This window comes from Lissotriton helveticus, chromosome 9 (genome assembly GCF_964261635.1).
Source record: "Lissotriton helveticus chromosome 9, aLisHel1.1, whole genome shotgun sequence".
NCBI lineage: Eukaryota > Metazoa > Chordata > Amphibia > Caudata > Salamandridae > Lissotriton > Lissotriton helveticus.
In genome coordinates, this window is record NC_136070.1 from 337,991,966 (window position 1) to 338,017,600 (window position 25,635).

General features: G+C 44.3%; 1 protein-coding gene across 2 annotated transcripts in view; it reads left to right on the top strand.

Moving 5' to 3' along the window:
- Positions 1–24,193, top strand: part of LOC144781290 (epithelial cell adhesion molecule-like) — a 58,225-nt gene extending 34,032 nt beyond the window's left edge. The window contains exons 7-9 of one of the 2 annotated variants that reach the window (XM_078660058.1): positions 10,733–10,915; positions 23,060–23,130; positions 23,237–24,193. In XM_078660058.1, the coding sequence (XP_078516184.1) occupies positions 10,733–10,915; positions 23,060–23,130; positions 23,237–23,303 (321 nt within the window). In that variant the 3' untranslated portion in view covers positions 23,304–24,193. The remainder of the gene's footprint in view (positions 1–10,732; positions 10,916–23,059; positions 23,131–23,236) is intronic. The other variant, XM_078660059.1, reaches the window with a different exon arrangement.
- The last annotated feature ends 1,442 nt before the right edge of the window (positions 24,194–25,635 follow it).

Sequence of the window (25,635 nt, forward strand, 5' to 3'; positions counted from 1 at the left end):
TGGCACTGAGTGGTATTTGGAGTGTATGTTGCATTGAGTGCAGTGTAATTATGTGGCGTGTAACTGTGTGGAACTGAGTGGTATTTGGAGTGTATTGTTGCATTGAGTGCAGTGTAATTATATGGTGTGTAATTATGTGGCACTGAGTGATATTTGGAGTGCATGTTGCATTGCGTGCAGTGTAATTATGTGGCGCGTAATTATGTGGCACTGAGTGGTATTTGGAGTGTATGTTGCATTGAGTGCAGTGTAATTATGTGGCGTGTAATTATGTGGCACTGAGTGGTATTTGGAGTGTATGTTGCATTGAGTGCAGTGTAATTATGTGTTGTGTAATTATGTGCACTGAGTAGTATTTGGAGTGTATGTTGCATTGAGCGCAGTGTAATTATGTAGCATATAATTATGTGGCACTGAGTGGTATTGTCTGGAGTGTGTTGTATTTAGTAGAGTGTAATTATGTGGCGTGTAATTATGTGGCACTGAGTGGTATTTGGAGTGTATGTTGCATTGAGTGCAGTGTAATTATGTAACATATAATTATGTGACACTGAGTGGTATTGTGTGGAGTGTGTGTTGCATTGAGTACAGTGTAATTATGTGGCTTGTAATTATATGGCACTGAGTGGTATTTGGAGTGTATGTTGCATTGAGTGCAGTGTAATTATGTGGCATTGAGTGGTATTTGGAGTGTATGCTGTGGTGTTTCAGAGTGATGCTGTGGTGTTTCAGAGTGATGCTGTGGTTACCTTAATGGTCTGTCCGACAGACCATGAAAGCAAAATCTGCAGTGCACGGGGGTCTGTACATGCGATATGATATTTATGTATTTTTATCCTGAGCGGCATTTTGTAATTGTATTATGATGGGTGGTAGACACAATGTGGTCTGTGGATATTAACGATCAGGCACCATCCCTGCACATCCTCCCAGGCTGGCAGCCCCCACAGAGATAAGCCCAGCAAAAACATTAATTAACAATTGTGGACTGGCAGTCTATGCTGAGTGCTACAGAATAATTACTACTATTGGGTGTTGTCAGCGGGTGAAGAATGGTAGATACAGGAGGGTGGGACCAGTGAGAGGATGGATGTTGTTAGTGAATGCGGTCTATGGGTACCAAAGATTATCGATATGTCCTGCCTACTCACCCAGGCCAGAAGTCTGTAGAGCATCCCCTTAATGTTGACTGTGGTTAATAGTTTGTTTTCAATGGGTGCAGGATACAGGATGACTCATGACATTAGTGATGAATGGAGGATGCCATCTTTGGATGCTGGATGATGTAAGTAAGTGTTTTGGTGTCTCCAAGTGATGTGATTAGGTATGCTATGGTTAGTGAGTGCCAGGTAAAGGGTTCAGTCTGTAACATGCAGGATGCTGTGAGAAGGTACTGGTGGTCTATGAAGGTGATGGGGAATAGGAAGGGACGGTTGTTTATGGAGACGAACAACAATGCAGGATGATGATGCATTATCTCTGATGGCATAGAGTACAGTAACTCAATCAATGATTGCTGCCCTTAAGTGAAGTGTATGAGGTGCAGTTTGGTCAGTGCACCCTGATACGCGGCGATGCCTGTTTGGTGTTGTATTCTGTTGCCAGTGATTGATGCCTGCTGCATTGTGTGGTCTGTGGGGGCTGGATACAGGGTGCTGTCAATGATGATACAGCAAGTAGTTTCTGTGAGTCGAAAGTGGGAATGGGCAATGTCTGGAGTGTTGGGTAGCAAATGGAGCGAGGACAGTAGTTTCTCGATAGAGGGTGACTGTGTAGTGGGCAGTTGGTGCTGGGAGCGAGAAGCTCTGAGGCAGGATGCGTTGGATGCTGGAAGTTGTCAGTGACTGACGCCTGTATCTAATGCGAGGTTGTGCTGGCTTTGGCAGCTGGGCGAAGTCCGTGGGTTTGTTTGTAACAGTTGGTGACACATGTTTTTTGGTGGGTGGGAGCTAAAGGCTGGTGTTGCCAGGGTCGGACCTTAGTAGAAAGGGAGGGGTTCAGCGCACTCACCCAGGCTGGTAGCCCCCGCAGGAGCCCCCGTGGGCTGACCGTGGCCCCCACTGTCTCTTCCTCGCCCTCCACCAGCTCTATGGCGGTCCGCAGGCTGCGTTGCTTGCTAGAGCGCCGGTGCTTCCAGCACAGATAGCCCAGCAGGCCGCCCAGGACCACAACCAGGCTGATGTTGTAGTAGCCAGCCATGTAGACGGGTGCCAGCAGTGCCACGCTGCGCGCGAACAGCAGCAACAGGCGGGTGACGTTGTTTCCTGACAGGGTCCCTGGTGCGGCCCTGTGGGGGGACTCCTGAGGCTGCTCCCCGGGCATCTCCAGCCTCCTCTGCCCGCCCCGCTCCTCGGAGATCCAAATCTGCGCCTCCGGGCCCGGGCTGCAGAATGTGCGGCATGTGGGCGGGCTCAGAACACAAAGCGCCCCTGAGGCTGATTGGATAGAGTGTGTCAGAGCCACTTCCGGAAGGAGGGACAAAGGGCCGGAAGTCTCGGGGCGTGGCCATCATGTAGTGGCCCGAGCCGAAGGGAAATACACGGAGAGCCCCTTAGGGACCGTTAGTGTGCGACCTAACGGGATGGGATGGGGTGGGGGTCGGGGGGTAAAAGGGCCATCCTCACGACCTTGTCATCCCATAACAACGTAATGCGCAGCTCCTGCCCTCAAGGCTTTCGCCTTCAACTTCTGCCGCGGCTCACAGTGGTGTTTAGGAGTTCATTATTATTATCAGTGGTGCGCGGCGGCCGGCCGGCTGGAAGACCTGGACACGCTGGCCACAGTGGTGCGAGCTTGGTAAGGGGGGGGTGGTGTTTGCCTGTATGTCTGTATGTCTGTGTGCCTGCGTGTGTGTGTGTGTGTCTGCCTGCGCGCGCGAGTGTGTCTGTGTCTGCGTGTGTGCCTGTGTGTGCGCGTGTGTCTGTGTGTGTGTGTATGTATGCATGCGTGCGTGCGTGTGTAAAAAGATCCGATGACTGGTGGGGGGATGTAAAGTGAAAGTAAGCAGCGCGCGTGTGTTTCAGTCTGTGTGCGCACGCGTGGACGGAGGCGACGTGCGCGTTCGCGCACCCAAATCCGTCCGCTTTCAAGCTCGTAACACCCTCTTGTCCTTCCTCCCCTCGAGACAGACAACATTAGGTCTCCAGCTGGACACCTGCATCCTTTGGATGCAGTTTACCAGCTCGACCTAAAAAGGACCGCAGATGCATATTTATACCATACGAAAGCATACTCGTCTCAGTTATAATGCCTTGCCTGCTTTGAAGACTGATAGGGTGCTACTGATATCGACAGCAGACCGGGGTCTGTTCAATGCAAATGTGTTCATTTGGGAGATACATATACGAGATATTAATACATAAGAGATCAAGTCATGTATTTTTTTGTCACCTCTGCAATCCTGGATTCATTATTTCCTCTTTAGTTTGTGACAACCACACCTGCGATGAGTCGGCGGCTCTGGATTCTCACACCTTTGGGACATGGACACTGCAGCCGGTGCACCACCCATCAATATGTTGCTTTTTTTCTCTCACGGCCACCCTTCATTTCTCATTTACCCGAGGATCTGCTCCTGTGTCCCCACTTCGAACCACTTTTAAAGTCAATTCATTTCATAGTGTGTCTTGCCCCCCACATCTCATCCCATCACTCCACCACTGACGGAAGGTCGTTCCATACAGTTGGGTGCCTTTCTCTGAAGAACAAATCCTATTTTTAACTCTGTGATCAAAGGCTTGCCTCTCATGGCCCCGTGCTCTATTTGGAAAATAATTATCTCGTCGGTTCCTTAACCCTCTCTTACCAGATGATATATATTTTGTAGCTTGGATCTTCCTTCTCTTCAATGAATCTGGCACCTGTTCATTTTGTAAAAACAAGTATCTCTGAATCATCTACAGTTTTCAAACTGATGGCCAATTTCTAACATCCTTTTCCCTTTAAAGAAGCTAGAAAAGTGGACAGCCATTAATCTCCAGGCCTTTCTTGAAAATCTCCATGCTCTTGGCTATCAGTAATCAGTAGGGCACAGGTCCTAAAAAAACAGAAGTGGGAGGTCTAACCATGTTAGACAGTATGCAGGGGACATCATGGCTGGTGACATCACAGCGCTTGACATCGCACGTGACATCACAAGAAGGGTATACACTCAAAATATCGAGTTTTTAATATCGAGTTACATTAATAGCGAGTTAAAAATATAGAATGGACACAATATCGAATGGACACAATATAGATTACAAAAATATCGAATAGAATAGCATTAATATTGAATCAAAAATATAGAATGGACAAAATATCGAATGGACAGAATATAAACAACAAAAATCTAGAATGACAGAATATAGACAACAAAAATATAGAATGGACAGAATATAGACAACAAAAATATCGAATTTGAGGTAAGTAAGTTAATATTAATTTTTTAAAGTATTTTTTATGTTAGTATATGTGTGAAAAGTGTATATTTATTTTATAATTAATTTTAATAAATTTTATGGTGTTTAATTTTTGCGTGATATAATTCTGTAGCGGGTTGTGGGTTTATACGGGAATAGGGTGGGAAGTAATTTAATTATAATTAATTAAATATGTTAATTTATTTATTGGTATTTATTTTGAATTAATTGTTAATTAATAATTAATTGGTAATTAATTAAAATATAATTGGTAATTATTTAATTAATTGATTAATGGATAATTATGTTAATTTTATTAATGTATTTTCTTTAATGGGTTGTGGGTTTATAGGGGAATAGGGTGGGAAGTAATTTAATTGTAAATTATTAAATATAGTTGTTTATTTATTGGTTGTATTTTGTTGTAATTTTTAATAATTTTTTTATTGTTAAATAATTAATTGTTAATTGGTAAATAATTTGTATTAATAGGTCATTATTTGTAATAGTTTTTTGTATTTTTAATTGATTAATTATTATATTATATAAAATTGTTAATTACTTTTAATTAATTTGTATTTGGTATTAATATTTAATTTATTTTTATTCATATATGAAGTATTTACTTTCCCTACTGTTGCACTCTCTGGAGTGTGAATAGTATTTTTTACCCCTAAGCTATCCAACGCTTTCCCTACTGTTGCACTCACTGGAGTGGGAATAGTAATTTTTACCTCTACGCTATCCAATGCTTTCCCTACTGTTGCACTCTCTGGAGTGGGAATAGTAATTTTAACCCTCCCGCTATCCAACGCTTTCCCTACTGTTGCACTTTCTGGAGTGGGAATTGTCATTTTTTACCCCTACGCTATCCAATGCTTTCCCTACTGTTGCACTCTCTGGAGTGGGAATAGTAATCTTTACCCCTACGCTATCCAACGCTTTCCCTACTGTTGCACTCACTGGAGTGGGAATAGTAATTTTTACCCCTACGCTATCCAACGCTTTCCCTACTATTGCATTCTCTGGAGTGGGAATAGTAATTTTTACCACTACGCTATCCAACGCTTCCCCTACTGTTGCACTCTTTGGAGTGGGAATAGTAAATTTTACCCTGCCGCTATCCAACATTTTCCCTACTGTTGCACTCTCTGGAGTGGTTATAGTAAATTTTACCCTTTCCGCTATCCTACGGTAAAAAGATTGTAAATTTTTTATTAGTATTACGTTTATATATATATATATATATGTATTAAAAAATTTATTTGTATTATTTTTTTTACTTACATTAATTATTTTTTAATTGTAAGGTTATTTAAGTATTTTAAGTATGTTTAAGTTAATTATATTTATTATTTCAATAATTTTTAATTAATTTAAAGCATTTTTAAAAAAACGATATTTTGACTATATTTTTTACATCGATATTTTTGATTCAATATTTTTGTACTTACCTGTTTGGAGATAGGAGGTCGATATTTTGGTATTCTATATTTTTACCTCGATATTTTTGTAACTCGATATTCTTGACCTCGATATTGTTTCAGTGATCCCACAAGAAGGTATGTCGGATCTTAAGAACTCACACATATGCTTTGCAGGTCTATTATAAGTACATTTGAGTGCATTGCAATATTTAACAAATTAGATTTTTCATTGGGGTTGTGCCAAAAAAGCGACACAACCCTGATACAAATTTATTTTTTAAACCGCCACAAAGACATTGCCAACAAGGAGCAATGTGGCAGTAAATCTGTTCCGCTTAATTGGTTAAATCACACACAACTGAGGGGGAAGAGGGTAAACTCCTACATCGACCTCCCCTACAATCATCCACACACTAATGTATTAGGTGGCTGGTGCTTTATATTTTAAAACTGCCCTTACCCAAAAATTGTGGCATGCTTCATCATAGGGCCACATGGCACGCGGAGAAAAGTGTAAGGAGGGCTGCCTCCCCTTGATGAATGTTTTAGTACAGGGAGCCGCCATCGCTCCCTTGCCTTTTTGAGTTTCAACAATTGTGAAACTCTGTACTACCGCAATGTGTTAAGCAGCCCCAGCCCAGATTGGGTCTATCATTAACCTACTAAAGTTAGGTAGGAGAGAAGGGGAATATAGGGGATCTTAGGTCCTGACAAAAGCCATAAAGACCTGGTTATGGGCTACATCCAATCGGCTGAAACATGTTGACAATTATGCAGATAGGAGGGGTAAGAGGCTACTAAAAATCCCTGACTCCACCATCCTATATTTATTTTAATCCTGACCGGGAAATCCAGGAATAAAATGTAAATACAGATATTCCGGAGCCAGTTTTAGACTCTATGTTCTGCACCAATATTTCCATTTTGCATCCCTACAATTTTATGTTTGTATTGTCTTCTCCCTACCTTCTGCTTCACCCCAGGCGTTGGTCTGTGCGGGGGTGTTGTTAGCAATCCCTATGATGAAGCATGCCACAATTTGTGGGTGAGGGCCGTTTTAAAATATGAAGCACCTGTCACCTAATACATTAGCTCGTGTCTGTATACTCCTAATGCTTAATTGGTTGCAAAGTCTGCATTTTAAAATATCTTATGGGGTTAACACACCCGCTGCAATGATCTTTGTGTGACAACTAAATCTCAGGGAATAATAATATTTGTAACATAACTCTGCATGGTAACGTATTTTCTGGAGATATCTGTGTTATACTAGTCCTAGTTTTGAATCAAGGTAGCAAAGAGGGTTAAGATGTCTCCTGCAAAGTACACTATATTACACACAGATGATCGACTTTTATTATTTTATGTAAATAGGTAACTGGGTTACTAATGTTAACACAGAGATAATTTTGTTATTTGCAGGTCATAAATTGTAATCCTAATATAACAAAGTGACCTATGAAGGACAAGTGGCTCCTATACCTTGTTATCCTCACTGCCTTATGTAACACATCTCATCCATTGATTTACACACATATGATTTATTGTCAATGTAAAATGTGTACGTATGATGTAAGGCACTCTAACACCCTGCAATGGGATGGGTAGGACTATAGTGCAATGAAAGAAACCAAACAAAATAGTGGTATTTAAATTGTTATTTGTGAAAATACTTGGACAGACCAACACATCTGACATTCTTGCAGTGAATACATATTTCTTACACACAGGGACTGAACAAAGTCAGAAGCATTCCTCTCTTAAGTATATGTGAAGTGTTAAGCTGTGAGCTTTTATTTCCTCTCCATTGCATCTAATTGTGAGGCTCCCACTAGCTCACAGCCAGGAACAACTAAGGAGGCGATGAGGCCCCTTAACTTTAGTCTTTGTTATAGGCACAACTGGAATCTGATAAGCCCCCTCTCCTCCTGTGGGTTGCTGCTCGGAATAAAAACAGACAACATTCAGGGATTGCTGAATGTGTCCCGGTATCTGCAATTCACACCAGGACAAGTTTACCATATTTCAGTGTGGCCCCACCTCTTGGCAGGGTAGACCGCATCCACCCTGAGAAAATAGTTGGTAGACGCCATCTACCCATGGGTACCCTTAGCTTGTGCCCTGGTAATCAGGCTTTATCCCAAGGAGAGACAGTGAGATTGGTTGGATTATTTATTTTTTTATTTTTATTTTGAAGGTTTTATATAGCGCGAACAAGTGCCCTTGTGGGTATCAGAGCACTTTACAAGGCAGATATAGGAGACAAAGCAGTTCAGTGAAACCACAAAATCGTATTACAGGTTATATAAACAGTTCATGTGAATTTAGATAAGAGAATAGATTTCACCTCTTTTTGAAAGATACAAAAGAGGGGTTCAGTCTGGTGTCTGTGTGCAGTGCATTCCAGGTCGGGAGCGCCATACCCAAGAAGGCCCGGTTGTATGTTTCTTCTTGGTAAATCGTTGTGGTTTCAGAAGAAGGTTACTAGAGCTTTTTTTGTATCTGTTGCCACAAGAAGGGAACTAGCTTCTGTGCCAGGTAACTTACATGGATTAACATCCAAACTAGCCTCTTGGGGGCTCTGGATCAGAGAGGGGCAGCCATTTTGATTTTGCTTGACTTCTTGACGGCCTTTAACACCCATGGTAATGTGTCTACGTGGTAAGCCTGCGTCATGTGGAAAGCTTATGTGTGGTCTGTAAGAGTGGCTTGCCTCCTTTCTTGTAGATCAGAGTATGCTGTGTAGCATTGGTGGGTTTTTAAACTCCGTGGCCTCGAGTCACTTGTGGTGTCACAGAAATCATACCTCTAATTATATTGCTCTCTGCCTCTCTGTATTAAATGGCTATGTTCACCCTTAGCATTATTTACCTGAGTATCAGGGACTGCTGTTCCACATATTAAGTAGTGATACCTAGGTGAACTTCACTATGACTGGACACTGTGCCGCTGATCTCGCTGGGCTGCATTTCACTGACGGCAATATTTTGGTGGACAGATTTCCTTCTTTCTTTACCTGCTCATAATATCATCACGTCTATGGACTTAAACCCAATTATCCACTCTAACAAGTCCAGATTCCTATGAGTGCAAGGGTCTTCTCTCCACCACCTCAAAGCCATCCTCAGGATCAGATCCTTTGTGTACAGGAGATTCTGGCCAAGGTATCATGGGCTACAGTGAATGTATGACGGTACAACGCGTACCTTTACGACGCAGGTTTAACAGCGCAAGTCGTTACAACGACTTGCGTTGGGGGGCGCTGGATAGTGAATAGTTTAATTTACTATTCCAACTCCAGTCCCTGTGGATAGTAGGGAAGGTGTTGGATAGTAAATTAAACTATCCCCTATCCTAGAGCGCCCTCCAGCGAAAGTCGTTGTAACGACTTTCGTTGTAAATCCTGCGTTGTAACGGTACCGCGTTGTAACGGTTCCGTTGTAAAGGATGTTTCCCGCTACAGTAGAGACAAACATCAACCACTGCAGCTCTACCTGAGCTGGTCTGCCTCAAGGCTCTTCATTTTACTTGCTGTTATTCAGAATCAAGCTACATACATTGTAGTTAAGTCATGCAAGAGGATCCACATGGCACCAGTTTTGCATCAGCTTCTCTCGCTGCCCATAGAATCACTTATCGTCTTCCGAGTAGTATCCGCCATAGGTGACACATTGCGGGTTCATGGCAACGCTCTTGGTACCCAAAGAATAATGTTACGTTTTATCAGCTGGAGAGGCTGCTCTTTTCTGAGGAGAAGCTTCTCATGATACTTCCCAAGGCAAAGAGAGTGAGATGTTTAAGAAGACAATGGAACCAGAATGTCGTGGATTAAATATGGTTACATTAAAATAGAGTGTCCTAAATATTGTTTACAATATCATCCCATTGGAGTTAACACTAGAGTACCTACCCCCAATGTGATGATGTATTTGTAAACGATATTTAGCACGTAATATTAAGGTCCAAGTTATTCTGACACACAAACCTGGTAAGAAGTTAATTTTGGTGTCACAAAGTGATTTATTGACATGGTCAACCTGTAGCACTGAGGGAGTGATGACATTTTAGGGAAAAGGGTAAAAATAAATTACGTTGCTTTGGTTTTTACATCTTTTATTTAGTTTTGGGATTCTGTTGGACTGGATGTTTGTTTCTGAACTCAAGACTTTGCATCACTTTACTTTGGTTTTCGAACAATATGTCTTGCTCTTCTCTGGATGACCGCTCTTTCTTTTCAGGACTCTCAAATCTGTTTCATGTCATTAGGTGTGTAGGCTCCAAACTCGCATAATACTCCTAGTAGGGGTCTTAGTCTTGATTTAAACAGAGGCTACACAAATATTTTCTTTTTTCTAGTAAACCCTTCAAATTTGACCTATTTTTGACAAAGATATTCCCGAACGGAGTAATTATTACAAAGGAAGATTGAGAAAGTGGTATAGTTTGATGAAAATGTTAGCAGGAGCAAATACTTGGACCTCAATGACATCAAAGGAAATTATATCACATAAAGTATAACATGATAATAAGGTGTTCTAACCAATCTTATATGAAAGATCGAGGCTGCAGTATGTTAATAAACAGTTATTGATACCGCATAAGCACAATGCTATTAAAATGAACCAAACTGAAGTTTATTATTAGGTCAGTAGAAAGAATGGTTACAACACTGTAAAGCAGTAACCTAGAGGTAATAATTGCCACCCCAATCTACCCTCAGTTATTGCCTGTTCATTAATGGGCAAGTAATGTGATTTCATGTGTTGAAGATTTGTCTCTATTAGAGTATCCTTAGTAGAGTATCAGGAGTAAACTCGTGGATGGTGGTAAATTGCCAGGCATGGGGTTTGTGATGAAGGCTTGAAGAAGTACACTGACATCATCGCTGTCATTGGTCTTTTTCAGCTAAAGAACAGCAAGTTTGCAGTCACCTTGGATGGTCGTAGCCTGGACATCGACAGGGATTCGATCCGTGTTCTGTTTTTCGACAACGAGCCTCCGCGCATCAACATGAAGACCATCTCCCCTGGCTTTGCGGCTATCATCAGCGTCATCGCTTTGGCCATTCTGACCGGAATCGCTGTGTTTGTAAGTTCCTGCTGTAATTCTAACTTCTGTGAATGGCTGCAGCATAGGTGACATAGTCAACCTCTGATGAGAAATTGAGTGAAATATTTTACTGTCTATCCCAGGCACTTATCTTGATATTTGAGTTAACGTGGACCTTTTTCCTAGCTGTAATGAATCACTTCATGATAACCTCTCTATTGTAGTAGAAGCATTTCAAATAAGACAGATAGTACATAGTCTCAAGCAACAGATGTGTCCTCCAAAGGGTGGGCCCCTTGGTTCTGGAGGCTTTGCACTTATTTTTCAGATTGTGTGAATTAATCCATGAAATGGCTCTTTTCAATTTGTTTAGTTTTCAAACCTGCAAATCCTCCACAGCACCAATGAAACAATGTTATGGTGCTGGGGAACACTGCTGGGATCTGGAAGGCGGGACTTCCTTTCCAGGTAACAGAAAACTAAACAGAAAAGGAGGCTAGCTAGCTAAGTTTTTGCTACACTTTCCATTTTGTGTTAATAGGAAACCTTTTTGAACTTTAGGAATGGCTTTTAGGCTCGATGATAAGCACAGGGGATGCCCAGGGACACTGCTCAGAATAGCAATGACGTTCCTGCTGCTAAAAAAACCCGTCAAACTACAAACTGTTGCTCCTCGAGGATACCCTTTGGTATACCCTGAGAGAGGAAACCCTCAATTGGCTTTCTCATCTTTTAGTCTCAAGGGGTTACCATCCGCTCCTTGGCCCCTTCTGTACAAGCCTTGCTGGTGTTGATTTTACTAACGTTGTTTTTCAGGGTCCTTCCTAATGGCTTCTTCATGCTGGAGTCAGAGCGGGGACCCTTTGTGATTATTGTATTGCATTTTTCGCTTGGTGAACATATGATTAAAACTATTACAATAGATAAGCGTTTTAATTGGAATGTGTGGGCGGGGCAAATGCTTCACAAACAATACTGGTGCACACAGTGGCAGCTCCACCGCTAAGGCGGAGGGGCGTTGCCCCACTGCTTGAACGGCAAGCTGAATACAAAAAATAAAATAATAATAACGTTGGTTATTATCATTTTGTTTTCTGTATTCAGCTAGCAGCTGAAGCCAGACGGGCAGGGCTGGCCTCCTTGCGTCACAGGGGAAGAAGTGGTGGCAGCACCTAAAGTGTGCATGATGGTTTGAACGGCTGTCTCAGGTCGGCCAAAGCGTCATGTGCACTCTGCATGTTCTCAACGCAGGATGTATTACAGCCTGTGTGGAGAACATGCACAGCCTGCCAGCCCCTGTCTGAGCACCGAACCAAGACCAATCACAATGCTGCTGAAAGGCAGCGTTGTGATTGGTCAGGGGATTCGAGGAGGCTGTGTGCTTCCTGCAGAAGGAGGACAGAGGAAGAAGAGGCAGAGGGCGGCGCTATAGGTAAGCGATTTAACCCCTTCGGCGCTCATGACTAGCTGAGCTCGTCATGAGTTGTGCCGCTCGCACGCTGATGACGAGCTCAGCTCGTCATGTAACGCGGCTTTTTGAAAAAAGCTGCGTAGCGCGAAAATAGCCGGCGCACGCATGCGGTTAAAAAAGAATCTGTTACCTCCCTCCGTCCCCTCCCCCACCTCACCACCCCTGTTCGGTAGCAGCCGCTACTGGGTGCACATATCACTAGGCTTCCTTGTAGCTTCTTGCAAACATATATATTTGTAAGAATTGCATTTGCAAGATGGAGCATTGCTGCTGGCCATAGAGGACAACCCGTCCCCCAGTTCATGTTCATTTGCTGTTCTTTGTTCCCGGAATTGTCTTTAAAAAATACGCATCACTTCCTGCCAGAGCAGCCCACGGTCAACTGTACATAAGTCATTACTACTCCACTGCAATCAGGGGAGAGGGCTCTTTTCTGAGGAAGGACACTACTCCAGCCTCATTGGCTGGATACTTTGAATTTGAATGGTTACCTAACTGATTAGCAGAGGGTCTATGCCCAACCACCTGACCATGGGCTCAAAAGCAGGAGCTGCACTCCAGTTATGGCACACCTTTTGCTAGTTGGAACTTCGTGCCCACTGCAGTCAGGGTTGCCACCTGGCCAGGTTTTTACCAGCATTACAAGTACTTTAATGTACCAACTACTACAAAAATTAGGACAATCACCTAAAGCCGGTATTTTTACCCCTTATCTTTTCATACCTAAAAGCAGTCATTATAAGAAGAAAGCATTTTAAAATGTGTCGCATAGCTGCCTTAATGACCCCAGTGACAATTAAAGTAAACAAAGACAGAAGGGCTATATTAACAATGGAAACAGATGATTTTAATAAAGTTCTATTTAAGTTTCATGTCCGGCGTTTGAGGAATCTTACAAAGTGAACAATGGCTGTTATTTTTCTCTGGGAAAGGTAGCAACCCTATCTCTGCTGCTATTGGTCGTGCAACCAGAGCAGTGACCAAAGTGATGACCACTTTGGCCTGAGAAGGAGCAAGATTGAGGGCTACTGTAGGCTCTACTGACTTCCCCTGATGTTGCTGTTGATTTTGCCTCTGTGGAATTCCACTGCGAGACCAAGGAGTGTTGTATGTGCGAACCACACATGCATCTGCCACGCAGGCCTTTACAACTCGGTCCGAACCACAAATGCATCTTTACAATGTATTCCTTTACCACAGAAGTCGTTAAGATGACATGTCTTAGGGAAAGCGCTACACATTGGAATAGTATAATTTACTATTCAAACTCCAGTCTGCGCATCAGTAGAGAAAGTGTTAGACTTGAAGTCCAACATCGCTTTACCTAAGGCAATTTGTTGTAACAACTTGCATGGTAAAGGAAGGCATTGTGAAGATGCATTTGTGATTCGGACCTCATTGTAAAGGCACAGCAGGGTTCGAGCCATGTTGTAAAGACTGTTTCCCCCGAGTCCAGAGACACAGCATTTCGAAGCCCTCTTCACCCCTCATTACAGCGTGGTGACTTGGCCTAGCAAAGGGCACTCTTTCACTGCACCACATTTTTTTTTGTTTTGCTCTTTGCTAACCGTTCTCTTATTGCGTTGGTCGAGCCTCCAGTTTCTTTGCTGCATAGCTAGATTCAGAGAGGCCTTTGTGGCATGGGTAAAGTGTTTGTGCCTTTGGGCTAGCACCTGTGTTTTTGGCACAAACAATGTCCTGTACCCTTCATCATTGAGGCTGGTTCCCTGAATGTGTCATCCACTGACACCATACCTGGAGGGCGCTAGGTAGCATTATATCCTCACTTCGGGTCTCACAAACCAGTACACCTGTATTGCTTGCCCTCCCATATACAAGAAAATACTGCACTCCCTCATGGAGGTACACACTCAGCAAAGCAAGAAAACACCTGGAAAGGGATTTCACTCTCATAAAATGAGGCACATCAAAAGACTGTTTTCAGAATAAAACGTGTGATTTTATTTGTGCAACCATCTTTAACAGAAAGGCTATCACAGATATCAAATAATAATAACAGCCATATAGGTAAGCAAATGCAACTGTTAAATGCATCGAATAAAATACAAGGAATAATAATGATAATAATTCTGGACGTCCGCTGCTAGAAATAGGCACTGTTAAAAGCAAATAATCAGACACAAGGAATCAAAAGGAAAGCATGAAAAAATATAAAGATACTCTTGGAAGCCGGAGTCCCCGTCCCGCACCACTGTCACCAAATGCGAGACCCAGGACTCCCGACCCAACGTTAGATCAAATAAGGACACCGTTTGAGATAGCCCTGCTCACCCCCTTAGAAGCTTGGCACGAGCAGCCGGGCCTATCTCCAAGGCACGAGTGTACAGCATGTGCAACCACACCCACAGCAACCCACTGGTCACACCACAAATGGACTCCACACAAGTTTGATATAAACTTTATATACAAAGATATACAATCAGACCACACAATACAAAAGCCAACATATAATAAAGGGTAATATTCGTTCCGGCAGGATAGTAGGTTCAAATCCCAACCACCGCTTCCAAAATGCTATGCAGGTCGTAATGCTAAAAGCAAACACGTTTCAATGGACAGACAATAGTGCACTGCGTAACAATACAATCCTGTGCTGGGAAAAGGAGAAATAATACAATGCGTAACAATACACCCCAGTACTTTGCAATGGGAGAAATAATGCAATGCGTACCGCTACAATCATGTACTGCGCAATGAAGGACTAATGCAATGCGTCACAACCCGATCACGTACTTTGCAATGAAGAAATAATGCAATGCGTGCCGCTACATTGAACTTTGAGACGTTAGACCGCGCTACACGGTACGCTACTGTTCCGGTTAATACAGATAGCCTGTAATCTGTAGCCGAGCAAACTTCTATCGGCTGTGCAACCACGTGACACCGGCATGTTCGTATCTCACTTAACACAGATAGCCGGTAATCTGTACCCGATAAAACTATACTTGTCTGAGTAACCACGCAATTCCGGCACGCCACTATTCTGTCTAATAAAGATAGGCGGCAATCTGAGCCCAATTACATCCTACTCGGTTGTGAAGACACACAGGTCAACGGGGGACCGCTTTCCACTTTTTAGCACTAATCATTCACCATACTTTTTAAAATACAGTGGACATCCTGAACCTGCACAGATCGTGCCCGCACAGAATAGTACTACCGCCCTGATATATCACACATCCTGAAATACAGCCGGCTATACACATTTAGGCAAAGTTTTCTAACCTGAAACGCAACAACAGGGGCCTTGACCTTAAAAACCTCGCTGTTCCAGCTCAGTATAAAGATCTCAAAACAGTATCATGATGATAGTGTCCTGAGGAAGACACCTTCAACGTGTTGAAACGCGTAGACAGGAAACCATCTCCCCACTATATCACCTTACTGTATAAACAATGTATATCTATTAATGGAATTTGTTTTATCATGTTTTATCAATATGTCAATGATCTAATTCATGACACTTTTTATGAAATTTATTAAAATGTACTTTTCATGCTAATTCAGTGCTTCATTATTAATCTCGTCCTGTTTGCTAATTGAATTGTGCCAGTCTTTATATTGTTTGCCTGGGTACGCTACTTTACATACATGCGTGCCGCTACAATCATGTACTTTGCAATCAAGGAATAATGCAATGCGTAGCTACAATCATGTACTTTGCAATGAAGAAATAATGCAATGCGGGCCGCTGCAATCCTGTACTTTGAAATGGAGAAATAATTCAATGCGTAGCGCTACAACCGTGTACTTCGTTATGCAGAAATAATGTCAGTCCGGCAGTTAGTTAGCAGCAATATTGGCAAAGTGTATTACGACAATCAGCCTCTTCGATAACAGTTGCCCCCCACACATATCAACGATGACATAAAGTGCAGATTCTCACTCTGGTTCCAGAACTGCCACTCCGTTGGTCAGTACGGGCCACAATCTGAGCCAAAACAAAGGCTCACGTCGCCAGAAGGACTTAGAGGCCGAGAGAGTGTCCCTCCGAGCCCGCACCCCGCCCAGGTAGTGATCCACGTTACCTGGGGGCGCGACCCCACTCTCTTCTCCTCCTTCAGCGAACTTGGCCTTCCGTGCAGGACTTTCTCAGTGGGCTTCAGTGGCTCAGCCTGGCAGCTCAGCTCTGGTCCGGGCCGCGACTGTTAGGAAGGTCTCAAGCGGCCGCGAGGCACACATACCCCACACATCTGAGATTACGTTACTCCAGGTGCATGTTCACCACAGCACCCTCCGGGTCTTCTCTGGCACGAAGCCACGCACACAATGCTGATGGGACTTCACGTCGACTCCTAGTGCACGTTCACCAGGCACTCCTTCCTGCGGTCTCAGTTGGCACCAAGACACGCACATCGCGATGCAGAGACTCACTTTATTCCGGTGCACATAATGATCAGCCGATCACCTCCACAGTCCCAGGTTGTACCAAAGCACACACACTGCTTCACTGAGAATTACTCCAACTCCGGTGCCCCTATATCCAGGCGCTCTTCACCGGCGCCTCCGGCTGCACCACGACACGCTCACCGTGTCCGAACATCACTTCTCCTCAGGTGCACTCAATGACCAGGCGCTCTTCACCAGCACCTCAGGTGCACCCCGACACACACCCTGCGTGTTCGAGACTCACTCCACTTCTGATGCACACGTTGACCAGGCGCTCTTCACCAATGCCTCCTGTGCACCACAACACACACCTTGAGCGTCCGAGACTCCCTTCACCTCTGATGCACACGCCGAACACGCGCTCCTCACCAGCACCTGGGGTGCACCACAACACGCACTCTGCGTGTCAGAGTCTCACTTCACCTCCAATGCACACGCTGACCAGGCACTATTCACCAATGCCTGCGGTGCACCACGACACGCTCCCAGCTCGTCCGAGGCTCGCCTCACCTTCGATCCACACGTTGACCAGGCGCTCTTCACCAATGCCTCCTGTGCACCATGACACACACCCAGCACGTCAGAGTCTCACTTCTCCTCCATGTGTCCAAGATCACAGGGCACACCTTTCGAGGGTCTCAAGCTGCCACAACACGTGCCCACCGCGTCGCTCGAAACTTCTCCAGAAACTTTTATGTTCCTGTGTTTCCAAACAGAGAGCCAGCTCACCTCGGGCCCTTGGGGTTACAAGACACAGCACAAAGCACATTCTTTTTCAAGCAGGGGGACCCAGCGCAAACAACACAGTCCCAACAGCCTCTTCCTTGGTTAAAACAGCAAACTGCAGACAAGCCCCAGATCACGAAGGAAGGGTTGGTCCTTCCCAGCAGTCTCTTCCGTTGTTCCTTCCTTAGTAGAGGTTCCTCTTGACCACGAAATGGGTCTAAGCCTTTTCAGTCTCAATCCATTTCTATTCCAATGTTCAGGGGCCTCGGCTCTCATAGTTATACCCCTAAATGTCTTTGAAGTTCGTTGTGCTCAGGAGTCCCTGACCCCTCCCTAAATCAGTTCTGGATGTCTTACTCCCAGTGTCACCTTTCTCCCTTTGATACTGGGGGTCTGGATCCTTAATCACTCAGCAGGAGATGGGTCAATAGGTTTATAGCAGCAGCCCAGGCCTTTTCACCTCCCGGGCTTCTCCTCCCCTACTCTCCAGATGCAGGCCAGCCTGGTACCATCTCAACCCCTCCCTGGGTCAAGACCTCTCCCAGCTCCTCTCACCTCTCAGATCCAGACAGTCAATCTACATTTGGAAAAGACACACAGAAATGCTCAAAGCACAGAACTCAGCCACTTTCTAAAAGAGTGGTTTCTAAACACACAGTGAAAACACCACTTTCATAGAAAGATGTGTTATGACACTGAGTTCCTACATACTAAACTTCACCTCTCCATTTTAAACGTATAGGAAACTAGGCTAACAAACACAATACCCAGCCTCCCCCATTCTGTCCTATGGGCAGATGGCCTTTCACCAGTAAACAATGAAATGGAGTGTTAGCACACAGCTCAGTATATGTCGTGCCTTTTACTTACACTGCACCCTGCCATGGGGTTACCCTGGACCTACCACAGAGGTGCACACTGTGTACGCAAAAGGGAAAGTAAGGCCTGACAAGTGGTTGCACTTGTCAAGACACATGCTAACTTAGCAAACTGCGCGCAGGCCCTACACAGCAGGCCTGAGTTCCCTTCTCTGCCTGCCTTTGCATTACTAGCCCTGGCACACACGGTGCACATCACTAGGGACTTTACTAGTAAGGCAAACATACCAATCATGGCCCACCTATTACCATTACACAGGGAACACTTGTACTTTAACACCGATCAGCAGAGGCAAAGTACCAAAAGTATCTAAAAGCAAAGGGGGTAGGGGCAAAATGTCAGGGGTAATCACGCCAAGATATGCCAGGTCTAACCGATACATACACTAAATACATCAGATGATTATAACCACTGGAGGCTTGAATGTGCACACAGACATATTTACACATCACAATGCCAGTAATCAAAAAGAATACATCACCGGCTGCAGTAACTGCATCTTAGCCCACTCCTGACTGGGGGATTCACAGCAGAGGTCAAGAGACTCAGCAAACCGGGAACAGCTACACTGAATTTGAAGTGACTGTTCTTCACTGAGGTCAAAACAAAATCCCACTTTCCAAATCAACAAACCCCAGTTTTATAATCTCAATGCACTAGAAGTTTCCGAGAGGACCTCCTCTGCGCCAAGGAAACTTACTGGAGTTGGCCACTCTCTATGCAAGCAGTCCTATGACAAAGGAGTTTTCCCAAATTCTTCTATACTCCCACATGTTCCAGCCCCTTATCTTAGAGAAACTTGAGAATGTACAGAACATCTTCAAAAGTACAGAAACAATTTTGAACGTGAATAGCCTAAAACAACTTGAGTGATCTGGGGGCCTGCCTGTGTGCGCAAAGTTCCACCTAGACAGAATCAGAATTCACGATGGCATGAGGGCATGTCAAAGCCAATAGTAAAAACATAATAAAACTTCCCAATGTGAAACAGAATGCATATTTGTGCACCATTGCCTATAGCATCACACACTTCATTTCCCAATGTACAACATAAAACCTCTGACCCTGATCTCAGGTCTACGTTCTCCCCACAGCTCCGCTCCACCTGGTGTCACCGCTGAGTCCTCCGGGGAGGTGTTCGAGATCGCTGCCAGCACATTCCTCCGTGTGTGCTCTGCCTGCTTCCGCCTCTTTGCTGCACCTGTAATTTGTTCGTACTGTCTGTGTTTTTATTTCATTGTTGCCTTTCAGTGTTTTTGCCTCATTGTCAGTGTCATTGTTAGTTCAGCATTGTTTCCCATTCTCTTGCCCGTCCCTCCCCACTCCCTTCCTGCCGCTGCTGCCCCTGCGACCCCGCTCCTCTGTACATGCCTGCTCCCCGCCTCCCATGTGCCTTCCCTCTCCCCTCCCCTACTTAATGGTGGCCGCTATGGGGGAGCGCTAGTAAGACTTCTGACCCTGATCACAGTCCTACGCTCTCCCCACCTGCGTCGCCGCTGAGCCCTCCTGCCCCCTCCAGGGAGGTGTTTGAGATCGCTATCAGCACATTCCTCCATGTGTGCTCTGCCTGATTCCGCCTCCTTACTGCACCCGTAATTTGCTGGTACTGTCTGTGTTTTTATTTCATTTTTGTCTTTCAGTGTTTTTGCCTCATTGTCAGAGTTATTGTTAGTTCAACGTGGTTTCCCATTCTCGTGCCCGTCTCTCCCCGTTCCCTTCCCGCTGCTTCTGCACCTGCGGCCAGCCCCCCTGTACACACCTGCTTCCCGCCTCCCTTACTTAATGGCGACCTAAGGCAAGCCCGTCTGCGTCCTTCCACGACCTCGACCAGCGCCAGGGACCCTGCATCTCAACTTCCCTCTTACAGCACAGCTGCCCTCCACGCGCTCAATACCAGAATACGCAGAGACTACCAACAGGCCTCGCTGAACACGATGCACAGCCAGTTCTCCTGCCCCCACTGCCGCCAGACCTTCACCACCACCCCGGCCTCCAACACTCTAAGATGCATCCTCCTCAACGTGCGCTCCGTACACAAACACGCCATGGAAATCTGGAACCTAGTCGACTCTCTCTCGCTCAACATCACCTTCTTCGGGAGACCCGGACCAACGCCTCCTCTGCCCCCGACATCAACACCGCCATCCGGAACGGATACAAGATCCAGAGGAAGAACTGCCCCAACCACCGGGAGGGGGCCTCGCCATCGCCCAGAAGAGCACCCTAGAGGGTGCTCACCACCTCCGGCGAACCCTTTGCCGAACACCTGCACTTCCAGATCCAGACCAGCCCCAATGCCACACTCCGATGAACCCTCGTCTACAGACCCTCTGGCCCCCGGACACCCTTTGCCACCAGCTTCATCGCACCCAACGCCATCGTATCAATAAACTACATACTCATTGGAGACCTGAACTTCCACCTCGGGAACCCAAGCAACCCCAATTTCACCATCATTCGTGACAATTTTGCCAATATTGGACTTAAACAACTCGTCACCGCACCGACCCACAGAGCAGGACACACCCTCGACTCCATCTTCACGACAGGAAACAGAGTTCACTTCAGCTACACAACGCAACCGCCATGGACCGACCATCACTGCATACACTTCGCCGTCGATTAACTCAAGGCACCCAAACCAGCCCCTCGCCCACTACGAGGGATCTGGAGCAAGTTTACTGACGAGCAACTTAACTCCACGCTCACCCAAGACAACCACACCTGGGCATCCGACGCAAACATCGAAGCCCGAGTACTCCACACCCAGATCTCCAACTGCGCAGACGAGCTCACCCTGCTACGCAACCCCGACAGACAGCGCCCCAGAAAAGCCACCTGGTTCACCACTGATCTCCAAGAGGCCAGGCCCACCTGCAGTCACCTGGAGAAGAACTGGAGAAACACCAAAACAACCAAAAACTGCTCTACCTTGAAGGACACCATGACAGGCTACTACAACCAAATCAGGAAACGCCAAAAGGGACTTCATCCACAACAAAATCCTCGCCAACGCCACCAATTCCAAGGAGCTCTTCAGTGTCATTTAGGAATTCAGCAACACATGCAGCGAAGCCGCAGACATCACCTCGTCCCAAGACCTCTGCAACAAGCTGGGAACCTACTTCCACCTCAAGATAAAAAAAATAAAATAAAAAAAACCCTCTATAACAACTCCATCGACCATCCACCAGATGCCACAGCCGCCCCCCCCACCCCAAAAACATCAGCCAGCCCACCATCTCCAACTGGACACTGATCTCGGCTGAAGACACCGGCTGCCCTCCTCACATCTACCACAGAGCTGCGGCCGCCATTGCACCCAAACTGCAACACATCATCAACACCACGTTCAAAACAGCACTTTCCCAGATGACTGGAAGTGCCCAGAAGTCAGGCCCCTACTCAAGAAGCCCACAGCTGACCCCACCGACCTCAACAACTACTGGCCCATCTCGCTCCTCGCCTTCGCAGCAAAAACGGTCAACAGGGAACTGACACGATTCATTGAAGAGAACGCCATCCTCTACCTGTCCCAATCCGGATTCCGAAGCAACCACAGCACCGAGACCATCCTACACGCTGCCACGGACAACATCTGCACCCTCCTGGACCAAGTCCACTCTGCAGCCCTCATCCTACTCGACCTGTCAGTGGCCTTCGACACCATCTCTCACCGCACACTAGTCGCCAGACCACACGACGCCGGCATACAAGGAACAGCCCTGGACTGGATCCGAGTGTTCCTCACCAGAAGAAGCCAAAGAATCAGACTACCACCCTTCCTCTCCGATCCCACGAAAATCACCTGCAGAGTCCCACAGTGGGTCATTACTGAGTCCGACCCTCTTCAGCATCTACATGGCCCCACTTGCAGCCGTCGTCCGACAACACGGCCTCAACATCGTATCCTACACCGATGTTCCGGCAGCGCACACGGCTTGGTAATAAGCCCCTTGGATATGAAAAGTTCCAGAATGGAGTCTCGGATGGTCTAGAAAGTTTTATCTTCATTTTCCAGAGTAAGTAACACAGATAACCGGCTCTGTTTAGCATAGCCTTGCACTGGAAATTGTGGCTCAGTAATTGTCTTGCCAAACCCCCAAATATTTATAGATCTTCAATTCTTCGATATGGTCACCACTGATTGACCAATTGTATCACTTTTTGGATGTACTAAAAGAGATCATTTTAGTCTTAGATACATTAAGCTTTAAGTCGTAGGTGATAACTTTATGAAGGAAGGCCAGGGAACAGACAAGACCAAAAGGAGGATAGTCCAGAAGAACTATGTCCTCTGCATATTGGAGGGCGGCAACATGTTCAGAATCTAAATAGAGGAAAAAGGCCCTTATTCTATTGAGCAATATCAGGTTATACTAGGCTAGCTCAGATTTAAATAACACCATAAAAGGACTCGGGATGCGTCACCGTTTTCAGTGCCTCAGTCACTTCATACAAGTTGATATCATGCATTTAGTAGTTTACGTTGAAGGAACCTGGGGAGATTGTAATCAGAAATTATAAAAGATGACAACAAGGACGCCATCTTGTTTGGTTTACAGCTTCTGCTATCCATGCACTATAAATTATGAAAAAGATCCCCCTATAATTTACCTAATAAAAATGTGAGGTGTGCAGCTACCATGGTTGCTTGATGACAGGCAGGTAATGAGTTTCTTTTTTTTATTTTAAAGCTTTGTTTCTTATGCAGGTGGTCGTTCGTCGACGTGCGGAGCAAGAGCGTGTTCAGTTTGAAGTCACTGAGGTGAGTTTTCTTTTTTTTTTATTAAAAAAATGGGAGGTAGCATGGGAGCAGCATCGTATTCAATGTATTGATGGCAACTGAAGTGAGGCTGTTTTTTCTCTTGTAGGGCCAGGAGCTGGGGGATTACCAATTGGCTCAGAGAGAAAGCCTGCGGTACTACTCTTGAGAAATAAAGGGATAAGTCCTAGTTTGCAGTGCCACATTGGTTGTCAAGCAAATGATTTAAAGCTCGGAATGCTGGTGGGTTCCTGGATCCCACATGCCTTTCACTGAAACTACGCAAACGCTGCATGCCAAGACGCCATTTCTGTGGGTCTATGCTCAGCTGTAAAGACCTCTTGTACCCTTCCTCCATCTTACGTTAGAGCATCAGAAAAACACCAAGATTGGGAGCAGGTTCTGCTTGGTATTTGTTAAGAGATAATACCTCAACTCTGAGGAACTTTTTCTTGAAAAAAAACAAGAACACTCATTCTCTTGCTTATTAGAACAGCGTTGTAGCCACAATAGTTCCCAATTAATCAGAACTTCATTTATAGACTCATATCCCTTAATAAAGGTTTCCTTTGAGATGGAAATTATTATCTGAGCCTCTCTATTGAGTCGGACAGTAATACAAAATTCATAGATATTTGAAATAATTGCCGCTTTGCAACCTTTTGTAATTTCTTTATTATGTCTTTTTGAAAAATTTTGTTAACCAAAGGTGCCTAGATAATGAAAATGTAGACACTTTTCAAATAGATAACTATTGTCCGATTCCACTAGCTCTTTTCCTAAAGTTGATTTTCACACTGATTAAATGAAAAAGGTTTAACAAAAAAAAGTAATACATTTGCGAGCAATCTTTATGTGGTACATATATATGTAGGATGACCTTTGGTGAACTCTTTGGTGACAACAAGTTTTGAATAAATGCGCCCTGAAATTTGTTATTTACCCATTACTATATACACACAAACATGAAGAATTATGTTTTGTCCCTTTTGTCAAATAGTTGCACCTTAATATATCAAAGTCAATGTAGATTTCGTTCCATCGCAAAATAAATAGCTAACATGAGTATGTTTTTACAGTGGAAAGTGTTTAATTTTCAAAAGGTGTCAATTATTTTAACATTTTGATATAGTTTGAATGTCTAATTTATTGTAATAAATGTAAGTTCAGAAGTAGTAGATCAAATAGAACATTCAATGCATTTAATATGACAGGATTACATCTAAAATAATCCAAAATGTGAAAATCTAACAATTGTGAAATCTCTTTATAAAAATTCCCCCTCCAATACACACCTTAATGTGTGTGGGATGAAGTGAAGTGTTGGTGTGTAACACATTCCAATCAGCAGAGATTTAACATGTAGACATTACTCATGGAAAATATGTATTTTTTTTTTTATTACAGTTGCATATATCGGAGGGTGAGGACATTTGTTCTTGATTACCAATGCCCTTTACCTTCATTATACTTATTTTGTTGGTCTAATAAAAGATGTCAATCTACAAAATGGGAAGTTCATACTACGACTAATATGTTGTGTGCATTTTGTTAAATAAGAAAAAAATAGACTCAAACACATGTTTTGCACATGCAAACTCATCTGGATGTACACTCAGGGCAGAAATGTTGAGATTGATTCTAAAATGGCGTAATATTTTTAGTATTGTCCATCTTTCACAAATTTAGAGCTGTTATCTCTGAAAATCCAGAATTATTAGCCGTAATACTAAAAAATACCATGTTTTAGAAGTCAGACCAGGGGAATTTACTCTTTGAAAAGGAAGCAGTGAGACTGGGGTATGAAGAGTGGACTGAATGGGCCAAGTGGTATCCTCAGCCAGCCCTGCCCTATGTATCAAGTTACAATGTGCAATTTATGACATCATCCAAACTTATTTTATACACATTGCTCTGTGAACAGGTATACCATCAGAGCTATGAAAGTAAATGCAAAATAGCTCAGAATAATATGAAGAGTCTTTACTGCTATCATACATACAACGCCCACAGGTAATGCAGACTTGTGTTATTTACAAAATTGATCCTATATCATACACTTCACTGGTAGCCGAATTCATGCGGACTATGAACCACAGATGAATGGGTAACCTATCCTACACACTGTGTTCAATCTGTATACAACTGTTCAGGGAAAACCAAATTCCTCCGGGTACTCAAGCCCTGTTACATAACTAATGCACTGTTTACCTGTAGCAAACCCTTGACAGTCACTGAATCTACATTGAGAAATGAAGTGGATATAAGTAGAAAAGTAGATACTGTTAACACGGTTTAGTCTATGGATAGTGTTTACTGTGTACCACACTGTTTGCAGACATTGAAACGCTCATGAGAAATATACCACAGAGTATTAGAAAGTATCTACTAATCACAGTGTACACTCTATGCTGAACTTTTCCAAAGAGAGACTATTCATTTAAAATAAACAAGGTCTGAAGGTGCTAGAGCTAATACTACCTACAGCTTTTATATTAAGGTGCCTGT